The 11,690-nt window shown below is 60.9% G+C and overlaps 1 protein-coding gene across 1 annotated transcript; it reads right to left on the bottom strand.

Annotated features, from left to right (window-relative positions):
* Positions 1-3,633: 3,633 nt before the first annotated feature.
* SLC12A9 (solute carrier family 12 member 9) lies at positions 3,634-11,480 on the bottom strand. The gene is made up of 13 exons (XM_029283571.1): positions 11,387-11,480; positions 10,892-11,026; positions 10,179-10,310; positions 9,288-9,578; positions 8,925-9,032; positions 8,722-8,833; positions 8,345-8,502; positions 8,165-8,247; positions 7,642-7,766; positions 7,293-7,485; positions 6,041-6,215; positions 5,703-5,849; positions 3,634-4,562 (listed from the first exon to the last, which is right to left on the bottom strand). Exons 1-13 carry the CDS (start codon positions 11,478-11,480, stop codon positions 3,658-3,660), a joined length of 2,658 nt encoding a protein of 885 aa, XP_029139404.1. The 3' UTR covers positions 3,634-3,657.
* Positions 11,481-11,690: the final 210 nt, after the last annotated feature.

Raw genomic sequence — 11,690 nt, 5'->3', positions numbered from 1 at the left:
CTTGGCTCTTTTATGACTCGTGGACTTCAACTCCCAGAATTCTTGAGCCAGCCAGGCTGAGGGGAAAGGGAGGGGTTTCCAAGCTGAGCCATGCTGGCTCAGGAATTCTGGGAGTTGAAGTCCACCAGTCATAAAAGGAGCCACAGTTCCCCCATGCTGGCTCAGGAATTCTGGGAGTTGAAGTCCACGAGTCATAAAAGAGCCAGGGTTGCCGATCCCTGGTTTAGTCTAACTCAGGGGTAGTCAACCTTGGCTCTTTTATGACTCGTGGACTTCCCCCATGCTGGCTCAGGAATTCTGGGAGTTGAAGTCCAGGAGTCATAAAAGGGCCACAGTTCCCCCACTCTGGCTGAGGAATTCTGGGAGTTGAAGTCCACGAGTCATGAAGGGGCCACAGTTCCCCCATGCTGGCTCAGGAATTCTGGGAGTTGAAGTCCACCAGTCATAAAAGAGCCAAGGTTGACTACCCCTGGTCCAACTGTTGCTTTCTTGCTTTTTGTAATCAGCTTTTGCACCATGCAAGCGTGGGAATGTCCTGAAGGAGGGAACAAGGGGGTGTACAGGAATGATGGATGTAATGGCTCTCCTATGATGTAATGGCTCTGTTATCTGATGTTCATTGCCTAACAAAAAGTTTACAAAGCCATGCCACCAACGTTCTCAGGAAGTTTGATCACATAAAGTGCTGCTTGCTCAAGAAGTCTCCGCTTGGCTTATCTCATTAGCATTGATATGGTATCTCAAGTTCACGTAAGGGACTAGCACCTTGCAGTCTAAAAATAAATACGCACATACTGAACCACGATCAGGCTTGGAAGGGGGAGGGGCTGGGACAGGCTCTCCCGGGGGTGGGGGAGGGGCGCGGGGGCCTTTCCATGGCTGGGGGTGGAGGGACCCCCCCTCATGCACCCCAAAGAAGAACAGGGGGGTCTCTATTTCACTTGGGGGGGGGCTCAGGGCGCCTCCTCGCCATCCAGACAGCTGGACTACAACTCCCATCACTTTCGGGGGCCCGGGATGATGGGAGGGGGAGTCAGGGCTTGGGGCGCGCCCGGTTGCCCCCCCCCGCCAGGACTCACCTGGGGAGCACACCTACAAGCCGGAAGTGCCGGGCAGGCTATGGAGACCGGGCCCGCGCTCCTAGAGCGTCGACTAGCGGGAGGTGAAATCAGCCTCACGTGCTTCCGTTCTCCACCGGAAGTGAGAGCCGGCCATCGTGGGAGGGGCCTACCCGGAAGGACGCGCGTGTCGTTCTCCACCTCCACCCCGGGGCCCGTTCTTTGCACCCACTCAGGCGTGGCGTCCTCCCGTGAATGAACACCTGCGCCTCGGAGCCCGGGGACTCCCACCTGCCTTCGGATCTGGCACCGCGTCAGACGGCCCCGCCTTGCCTGGGAGCGCCGCTCTATGTATTGCGCCTCTATGGCAAAAGCAATCTGGCGGAGGGGATAGAGTTACGAAAGTGAAGAGTGACGCTCTAGTCCCGTGAGGGTGGAACTTCTGGGCTCTTTCGGGGCTGCCCCGTCCAACTACTTAGAATTACTCCAGGTCCCATAATTCCCTGACAGCGCGTCCTTCGGTCTCCACCCGTCGCCTGAGTTACGCACAGACCCTAAGGCGCTTTTCAACCTTGGCAACTTTGAGAAAGGAATAATACGTTGGCTTCCCAGAATCCCCCAGCCGGCAAGGATTCTGGGAGGTGAAGTCCGCCCGCTTGGAAGTTGCCAAGCCTGAAAAGCTGCATTTCAAGTTTGCCTAGGCCAGTGTTTCCCAACCTTGACAATTTTAAGGCATGTGGACTTCATCTCCCAGAATTCCACAGCCAGCAATGCTGGCTGTGGAATTCTGGGAGTTGAAGTCCACATGCCTTAAAATTGTCAAGGTTGGGAAACACTGGCCTAGGCCAGGGGTAGGCAACCTGGGCTCTTTTAGGACTCGTGGACTTCAACTCCCAGAATTCCTGAGCCAGCACAGCTGGCTCAGGAATTCTGGGAGTTGAAGTCCACGAGTCCTAAAAGAGCCCAGGTTGCCCACCCCTGGCCTACGACTGCCCAGCAGGTGCTCCCGTCCCTGCCGGTGCGGGCGCGCTGCTCAACGGGGGCCGCACGGCGGGGACCGGCAGCCGAGCCTCCCCCGCGCTCTCTGGGATTGTCCCACCGCTGAGCCGCGCAAGTGTCCCCCCCGGGGAGGGAAGGGATCCCCGGGTCATTGGTGGGTGGGGGAGAGACGGGGCGCCTCCAGAAACCCCAGCAGGCTCAGCCCAGGTGGGGCTGGAGGTGGGGGACGGGAGCCCGCCTCCCGGCTTCCCTCCAGAGCAGCCAGTCCGGGAAGATCCGGACGCTTCTCCCGATCCGTTTTCCTCGCCCGGCCTTGGCTGCGCATGAACTGTCGTGGGGAAAGGCGCACAGCCCGAAGACAGACACGCTCCGTTCCTGCAAGTTTCGCTTTTATTGCCCGGCTTCTTCTGCGGAGCAGCTGCTCCCCCTCGCCCCCCCCGTTAGTGCCCCTTTCCAACCCCGCGCCCCCTTTTCCCACCCCACCCCCCGCTTGAGAGGCAGCTTCATCCGGGGTCGGTTAGTGGTTAGTAGAAGCATCTTCTACAGGAGAGAAGTACAAACCCTCTTTTTGTTAAGTGCGCGTCGTTTCTAATCCGCTGCTACGCTAACGGCGTTGGTGGAGACCCCCCTTCCCGGGAGCTTTAATCCTGGCTTCACCACTGGGGAGAATTGGGGTGCAGAGAGGCCCCCCCCCAGCAGCCTGCTCTGCTCCAGCTGAAGGAGGAGCGGCTGTTGAAAAGGAGGAAGCCTACGCTGGAAGGAGCAACTCCGGATGGCCACAGTCACTCAAGGATGAAGGCCTCTGGAAGGGTTTGTTTCCAACCGTTTGGGGGGCACAAAACCGGATGTGGGAGCCAGACAGAGCTGTCCTGGATTCAAAACACCCCCCCTCCCCAGAAACAACCCATTCCGAACTCAAACTGGAAGCTTCGCAGAATGTTTCCTGATCCGAACGGTGTTCGCAATGACACCAAATGCACTTCTTGGTACGCTGCACTGCAAATCCCATCATTCTTGTCAACACGGTTACCTATCCTCGAGTGGGCCGTGATGATGGGAGTTGTAATTCCACACACAAGGAGGGGGGGGGACAGGCTTGGTCAAGCTGGCGCAGAGTCCCAGCTGAGGAGGAGGAGGAGGAGGAGGAGGGTCACCTTGAAGTCCAACAAGGCCTGACCCAGATGTTTTGTTTGCCAAATATCCTCTGCCTTCTGCACCAGGAAATGGACGAGGAAAGTGTTTCCGGGTCTGGAAATCTGGGGGAGAGCTCGCAAGAAGCCCTGGTGCCTCCAGGGGAACAGGAAGATCTCCCAGCTGGGACCCTCAGTCCCACCGAGATGGTCCCACGAAAGCTGTCCCCAAATAGTGGAAGACATTTGTGTCCTGCAGGGCGCAGTCCCTGGTCCTCCTCCCTCCTGCTTCAGCAGCCCTTCTCCGCTGCCCCAGATGTACCCTTCTCCCCCCACGTCTTCAGCCAAGCCATGCTCAGCACGGCCTCCTCGATTCTTCCCCCCTCCAGAGACAAAGGCACGTTTTGTTCGTTGAGGACAAGGCGTTGGGGCCGCTGCTGGCCACGGATGCAAGGCCTGCTGCCAGCCACTTACAGTTCGGTGCAGGTGACGGGGGTCAGCCCGTGGATCAGCAGGGTGGGCCCCAGGCCGGTGGTGAGGATCTCCAGCTGCTCCAGGTAGCGCTCGTACTGAGAGATGTCCGCAGGGGGCCGCGGCAGGTAGAGGAAGCGCACGGCCGTCTGACCGGCTTGCTTCAGCAGAAGCTCGTTGACCGAAGCCAAGTACTCGTCCGTCACTCGGAACGTGGCTGCGTTCAGGATCGTTTCCTCCAAGAGCTTCTCTGGGTGGAGAGGGCCGGGAGGGCCTTGAACCTCAGCAGGGCTTGTCCTCCCGGTCCCCACAGGCTGGGGGTGGCTCTGGAAGGCGACCACCTGGTCCCAGGTCACGATCTTGATGGTGGCCTTAATCCGCAACTTGGTCAGCAGCTCCCGCAGCTTCTCCTCCTTGCTCACCCAGCCCAGGTCGCCCGACTCTACGCAGAGGAAGATGCGCAGCCGGGCGCCTTTCCAGGAGCTGACCATGGTGAGGATGCAGGCCATCTGGAGCAGGAAGAGGCTGCAGATGTCCACGTAGGTGGGCGAGTTGGGGCGGAGGAGGTTGAGGGGCCAGACGTCGATGTAGCGGCCCTCCAGGCGCTTCTTGGAAGCCGAGGAGGAGAGCAGGTCCTTGTCCAGGAGGTGGAAGTAACGGGCCAGGCAGACGTTCTTGTGCATCTTCACCGCGTCCGAGATGATGGCCACGTACTCGGAGGGCCTCAGAGCCCGCTGGTTGGCCGTGACCCGCACGGAAGGGAAGTGGGCTTGCAGGGCTGCCAGGTCCACCCCAAACTCGTCGTTCTCCCGGGCTTGGCTGAAAGCCGGGTCCTGCAGGAAGTAATCTTCGGGGACGCAGTCGTCATAGAAACCCAGGACCAGCGTATTGGGCTTCATCCCGCCTGCAGACAAGGAAGCGCACAAACCACGTCAATGCAGGCGGTCTGACCAGGCTCAGCAAGGGGGAGGACAGCTGGCCTCCCCCAGGCAGATCAAGACCCAGCACACCGACCGTGGTTTATAATCCAGAGTCCCGTGGGGAAACAACCCCCCCCTGAATATTTTGTTCTATGGAATGAGGGCAACCTGACTAAGTGGGATAAAAGGCTCCCACCACGTCAACAGAGGGGTCTTCCCGGTGTGCCGAGCAACTCTTTGGGGTTTTCCCTCCGTCCCCTTCTGGAGGTCCTCAGAGTGGCTACCAAAGAAGGGTGGGGGTCCAGGAAGCCTTCCTGTGGCAGAGTTTGGCCTGGTGGTGAAGGTGCTGGCTTAAAAACTAGGAGATGGTGAGTTCTAGTCCAGCCTTGGGAACAAAAGCTAGTAAATCACCAGGAGACTGGGAATTCTAGTGCCGCCTTAAGCGTGAAAGCCTTAAGGTGCTGGCTTAAAAAACTAGGAGATGGTGAGTTCTAGTCCTGCCTTAGGCCGGGTGACTTTAAGTCAATAACCAGGAGATTGTGAGTTGTAGTCCAGCCTTAGGCACAAAAGCTAGCTGGGTGACCAGGCAAATCACCAGGAGACTGGGAATTCTAGTGCCGCCTTACACATTAAAGCCTTAAGGTGCTGGCTTACAAACTAGGAGACGGTGAGTTCTAGCCCAGCCTTAGGCACAAAAGATGTCTGGATAACTTTGGGCCATCTTGAGCGGTTCTTAAAAATAATAAAGGCAGGACATAAACAACTAAATAAATAGATTTGTTTGGTCTGATTTCCCAAAAGATCCGGCTGATCTGTTGACGGGAGCGGGCAGGGCCACCCTGAGGGCCACAGGGTGGGACCTCAAGGGGCCCCTGGCTTGGTTTAGGATTTTTTTTCTCGACACGCCCTCCATCCTTAGGGCCTCCAAGGGGCAAACGAGGTCAGCCTCAACTCAACGGAGTTTACTCCAGGGACGTCCCAAACATAGCAAAATCAAAGAAGCGTCAGACTCCTTAATGCCGAATACCGACCCAGATGCCCTCCTTGGGGGGGGGAGTCTCTCCTCTCCTGGCACCACAAACCCTGAATCCCCCCCTGCAGCCCCCCACCCCCGGGCTCCTCACCCAGGCCAGTGATGCGGAGGAGGTGCTGCGTCCCCTGGCGGACGGAGGGGGACAAGGTCAGATCCACGAAGGCCTTGATGCTCAGCTTGTCCACCAGGCTGAGCCAGAAGTTGTAGTGAGCCTGGATGGGGTCCGAGGGCATCGTGTCTGCGGGAGAGGCAGCAAAGATGGCAAGACCCCCCCTGGCAGGGCAGGGGCCAAGAAATACGCCCCCCCCCAAACTGTGCCATGTCTCTCTGAGCCCTGCCCCACAGACCCAGGCCACGTGGCGTCCCACGCAAGAGGAGCACCCAGGAGTCTGCAGGGCCCCCTCCCTGTGCCCCGATCCCTGCCCCTACCCAGGTCCCCGATCTCCACGTGGCCCAGGACGAAGAGGCCGCCTTTCTTTAGATGGTTGATGAAGCGCATCAGCTGGGATCCACCCCGGGGGTTGGCCACCATCAGCAGGATCTGCGGCCGCCAGAATTTGACGTGGTCCTTCCGGATGTCGAGCAGCAACAGGTACTTCCGGACCTTTCAGGGGGGGAGGAGGAGGATCAAGAGGGGAAGAGACACTCCACCCCGTTAGCCACACCGGAGACCTTTTCCCCTCGTCTCCCTGCTGTCTTCTTCTCTACAGGGTCCTCGACTTACGACCACAATTGAGTCCAAAACTTTCGTTGCTAAGCGAGACGTTTGCTAAGTGGGTTTTGCCCCATTTTATGTTGTTAAGTGAATCACTGCAGTAATTAAGTTAGTAACACGGTTGTTAAATGAATCTGGCTTTCCCCACTTGTCAGAAGGTCGCAAAAGGGGATCACGCGACCCTTCTGGGGCACTGAGGCCGTCATAAATACGAGTCGGTGGCCGAGCGTCTGAATTTTGATCACGGGGACGCTACAACGGTCGTATGAAAAACATCCACGAGTCGCTTTTGTATCTTTGAACGGTCACTAAATGGAGGGCTGTAATTCGGGGACTGCCTCTACGTGGCCAGCTGAGCAGATCCCGGCTTGTGCATTGCAGGCACTCCTCCACTTACGGGGCCCTTCATTTAGTGACGGTTGACAACTGCACCGAAAAAAAATGAGCCGCGGCGATTCGCAGCGCCCCCTGGGGGACGACATCAGGATCCGAATTTGGGGCCCTGGCAGGCGGCACGGACTGACAGCAGTTGGCAGCTTCCTGGGATCAGAGGGCCTACCTTTGTGACTTTCCCCCGGGGGAGGCAAGATTCGATTTATGACCCTCTCTGATTCACTTAACAACCGTGCGGGGAAAAGTCCGCAGAACCCGGCGCGACTGACTCAAGCGCCTCGCTGAGCCACAGAGGCTCCGGTCCCAACGGTTGTAAGTTGAGGACAACCCATGCTTGCCTCAAAGACCCCCCACCACGCCCCCTTCCCCAGCCTGCCTGGATCTGCCCAGCCCCTTCCCCCGAGCGGAGCCCTGGTCCTGCTCAGCTGGCACAAAGACCGGTCAGCTTCTTCCACCCAGACAGCAACCGCTCCCGACACGGGACCCCTAAGACCCTCTGCCTCTTACGGCCCTTTGGGAGAGGTTGACCCTGCCCCTCCCCCCCCAGGGCCTCCCCCACGCTCTGCGCCGCACCTGGTGGAAGATGAGCGCCTGGCTGATGTAGCCCCAGGAGGAGGCGGCCGAGCGCAGGTGGATGAAGCCCAACAGGAGTAGCATCAGCCCCAGACTGCCCGAGGCCCCCGCCGGACTGATCAGGAACATCATCACCAAGCAGGAGGCGATGCCAAGCAGGCAGGTGTGCCAGGAGAACAGCTGGAAGGTGGGGCTGTAGGGGGGGGAGAGAGAAAGAGAGAGAGAGAGTTGGATGGCACGGTCCCTCCCTCCCCATCCCTTCTGGGTCCCCAGGGCACAGCTGGACCCCACAGACACCCCTCCACACCCCGGCGTGCCCTTCCCCTCCCTCTGGGGAAGCTGCACCCACCGGAAGTTGGGCGCCGAGGCCCACTCCAGCGCCAGGCAGGCCAGGTCCACGGCGGCGTAGGCGACCAGGTAGAAGACGGTCACGATGCCAGCAATGGTGTTGAGTTTCCCGACCAGGAGCACCAGCTGGGGAAGGCAGGAGGTCCTTATAGGGGGGAGAGCCCGGAGAAGCCCCCCCCAGCCCCCAGCAGGTGGGTGCCCATCTTCCATCCGTGACCACGGGCTCTCCGGCGCCCCCTGGCCCTGATCGCGTGCTGAAGGCCTGGAGGGGGCAAGGAACAGGCCCCGTATGGACCGGGATTCTCCAATCGTGGCCGCTTGAAGACTGGTGGACTTCAACTCCCAGAATTCCCCCACCGGTCAAGATCACTTATACTGGCTGGCTGGGGAATTCTGGGAATTGAAGTCCACCAGTCTTCAAGCGGTCACGGTTGGAGACCCCCAGCTGTGGATGGACCCCAGAGATGCCTCCCTCCATCTGCTGTTCTTGGTCCTGAGGGCCTGGAGGGGGGGAGAGGCGTTACCTGTGCGAGGCCCCAGGTGTAGAGGACGGCCACCCAGGGGTTGCCCCCTCTGGAGACAATCTTGGCCGGAGCCAGGACAGGCCCTGCAGGGAGAGAGAGAAGCAGCCGCTGGACCTCCCTGGCCAGGCACGGGAGGGCAGGGATGGAGGGGGGGCTCCACAGGTGGGGGGCTTCGCTCACCAAAGAGGTCATCCTTGGCCAGGGCGTGGAGGATGCGGGAAGCGCCAATCAGGTTACTCATGGAAGCCGAGAGGGAGGCGGAGTAGATGCCCATCAGCACGAAGGGAGGCCAGACGTTGATGGACCGGAAGAAGCCGTAGTCCCCCTTCAGGAGGGCCCTGGGGGAGGCCAAGGGGGGGGCGTCAGTCTCCCCCATTGCCAGCACGCCTCCACCTGACCAGCCCCACCTGGAGGCATGGCCCCCACCTCTTCATGCCCTCAGTCTGCCCCCCCCTCACGCCAGCCTTGAGTCCAGGAAGTCACCAGCGGAGGGAGGGGGGCGGGAGTCCGGCGACCTGCTATGGGGGTCCCTCTCTGGGTCCCCCGCAGCCCCTCACCTCTCGCAGCTGAAACTGGTCATAAAAAACAGGAAAAAGTAGATGACGAAGGTGTACAGCACGGCCACAATCGTCCCCTTGGGGATGGAGGCACTGGCGTTCTTCAGCTCCCCTGCAAGGATCAACGGGGTTAACCATCCCACCTCCCCACGGGAGCTCTCCTAGTACCCCCAAGACCCTCCCCAGGGCCCCCTAGGCCTCACCTGACATGTTGGAGCCAGCCATGATGCCGGTGCAGCCGTTGAACATCACGGCAAAGACGGTGGCGAAAGACATCATGTTATTGGTAGTGTAGTCCTGTGAGTACATGGCTGGGGGGTGGGAGGGGGGGGAAAAGATCCAGGTCATCCCAGGAGGGGGGGGGCACGGCTGCCTCCAGCCCACCGCTGCATATAGTCCTCCGTTCTCCTCCCTGCCCACCTCCCCGTGGCTTCTTGGTCAAAGGTCAGGCTGGATGGTCACCGGGCACCCCCTGCCCAGCTGCCGGAGATCCCCCCCGCCCACCCCCAGGCAACGCCAGGGCCGGACGCCAGCGCTTGGCCCCCCTCCTGGCCGAGGGCCCCTACCATACAGGTTGTCCCTGAGGGTGGAGATGTTGAATCCCGTGAAGGAGGCGTTGAAGGTCTGGTTGCCACCGTGGGAGACGACGATCTCCCGAGGGGAGACGGTGAAGAAGCTGACGAAGATGGTGACCAGGACCAGGTTGACCAGCAGGAAGATGAAGAAGGCCGCCCGGGAGTAGATCTGGGCGCCCACCAGGCACACCAGCAGACAGAGCAGCAGCACCAGCGAGCTGTAGAGGAAGCTGTACAGGTAGCCCTGAGGGAGCGTCTTGGTGCCCGGCGGGTCAGATCCATCTAGGCCAGGAGGAGGAAGAGGGAGGGGGCGACTCAGGGGGGCGATTCACACCTGTTCTGGATCATAGATCCATTTATCTTGTATAACTCTATGTATTCCTATGTAACAGGTGAAGGGGAGGGGTTAGGGTCAGGGGCGGAGCTTCAAAAGGCATCCCTGGACACTAGCCTGGGGTTAGGGCATTGTTCTTTGGCCATCACATGCACCCACACGGCTGCAGACTCCTCAATCACCCCACCATGTGACGCTTGGGAGAAGAGGGGAAAATCTAATGTCAATTTATCTGTGGGACAACCAGATTGCTGAAACCTATTTTGGATGCACCTCTACAAACTGTAAGTCTTTGTTTAGGATTCCCAGAATAAAGCAATATTTCTGTTTGTTCTTCTGAGTTATCTATCTGTTCCAGACTGAAAGAGCAAGTTTCATGTCCAGAACAGTATAGTAAATTGACATTAGATTTTCCCCTCTTCTCCCATCCAGAACAGTATAACACCAGTGTCCGGAGCAGGACAGGCTCGGCAAGCTGCCCTCGCTCTCCACCCCAGCCCCGGGGGGGGGGGGAGTCCGACTTCTCCCGGAGAGGCTTGAGGCCTCACCTGCGCCGAAGACGTCCAGGATGGCTTCCACCAGGCCCAGGACGTAGACGCCGCAGGCACAGACGTTGGCCAGGTAGAACATGAGGCCGATGCTCCCCCCGAACTCGGGCCCCAGAGTCCGGCTGATCATGACTGGGGAGTGGGGGGGGGGAGTTAAGGCAAAGTGTCCATAAAAACAGAAGGAACACCCACCCACACGCCACCCTTGAGAGGGAGCCCAATGGCCGCCCCACAGAGGCAGAGCTGGCGATGCCCGATGGCGGGGGGTCTCTCCCTCATGCCGGACTTTTGGGGGGGCTTGGCTGGTGAGTCCTCACCACCTGGGCGGTCCCTGCTGCCCCCCTCCCGGCCTGCAGCTTGTAGGGGCTTTGAGAGGCGCTGTCAATCCCTGGGTGACATGCTAAACCCTGCATCGGAGGTGGATGGGGTGGGTGGGCACAGTCGTGACTCGTCCCCTTCCTTCCAAAGGAGCAGGAAGCCCATGTGCCACAGCCTCTGCGGGGTCTGGGGAGGGCAGGGCGCACGCCCAGGCTGGCCTTTGGAGGTGCCAGCATTGGGGTGACCTGGAGGAGCTGAGCAGGGCTACCCCCTGGCTGGGACTCGGAGGGGAGATGCAGGCAGGGCAGGGCTGTCCCCGTCTGGAGCCTTCCAGGACCCCAATCTCTGCCCCTTCCAGGGGGGGTGATGGAAGAGACCCCAGCCCCAAAGGATACAGTAGGCGCCCCCAGCCTGGACGGCCCCGTTGGTGGAGATGGCGCAGACCGAGAGGACCGTCAAGGAGATGATCAGATAGGCGACCACCAGCATCAGGAGCGACTGCAGGAACCCGGCGTGGCCCACCACGAACCCTGGGGAGGGGGCGAGGGGGGGAGGGGTGAGCGCTGGGTGACCTGGCTGCCCCCCCGGCCTCCCTCCCTCCCTCCCCCCCCNGGGGGCTCCGCAGGGGCCGCTGGTGAGGATGGAGCGGGGCGAGCAGCGCGGAGGAGGCGGCTGCGGCGCAGTTGTTTGTGCCGCCCGGGGGGGGGCTGGGCTGGGCGGGGCGGGGGCGACGGCCGAGCAGCTGAGCGCCCCAACGGGGGGGGGGGAAGGGAAGGGTCGGAAAAGCCGAGCGGGAAGGGGGGGTTGCCGCGGGTTCGATCCTGCCCGAGCCGCCCCCCTCCCTCCGGGGGCCCAAGACCGGCTCCCAGAGCCCCCCCGCCCGCCTCTACCGCGCCCCGCGCTCCGCACCCACCTGGCTCCGGGCTGCCGGTCACGGGCTCCGCGTGTGACCGAGCCGGCCGGGCCCTGGCCGCGGGGCTGCATCCTCGCCCGTGAGCTCAGATCCTGCCGGGCGGGGCGGGGAGGGGGCGGGGGCAGAGGCGGCGCCAGGGAAGGCGGGGGGGGGTTTGCGGGGGAGGGCTCCCGGGGCAGGGGGGGGAAAGAAGACGGGACCCCCCTCTCGGCGCCCCAACTATGCCCCGGCAGCTTCGGGGCTGGGGGGAAATGAGGGGGCGCCCCTGGCCGCGCCCCCTC

This window comes from Protobothrops mucrosquamatus, unplaced genomic scaffold, assembly GCF_001527695.2.
Source record: "Protobothrops mucrosquamatus isolate PMUCROS unplaced genomic scaffold, P.Mucros_1.0 scaffold141, whole genome shotgun sequence".
In the NCBI taxonomy this organism is placed as follows: Eukaryota; Metazoa; Chordata; class Lepidosauria; order Squamata; family Viperidae; genus Protobothrops; species Protobothrops mucrosquamatus.
Note: the sequence above shows the minus strand (reverse complement) of the source record. Positions and strands in the feature narration are given on the sequence as shown.

Excerpts from the sequence above, each read along its gene's own strand:
- SLC12A9 (XM_029283571.1), bottom strand. The coding sequence starts at position 11,480 with ATGCAGCCCCGCGGCCAGGGCCCGGCCGGCTCGGTCACACGCGGAGCC. Across the intron at positions 9,033-9,287 it reads CCTCAGGGACAACCTGTATG|CCATGTACTCACAGGACTAC; the intron begins GTAGGGGCCCTC and ends CCCACCCCCCAG. Across the intron at positions 6,216-7,292 it reads AGGCGCTCATCTTCCACCAG|GTCCGGAAGTACCTGTTGCT; the intron begins GTGCGGCGCAGA and ends CCCCCCTGAAAG.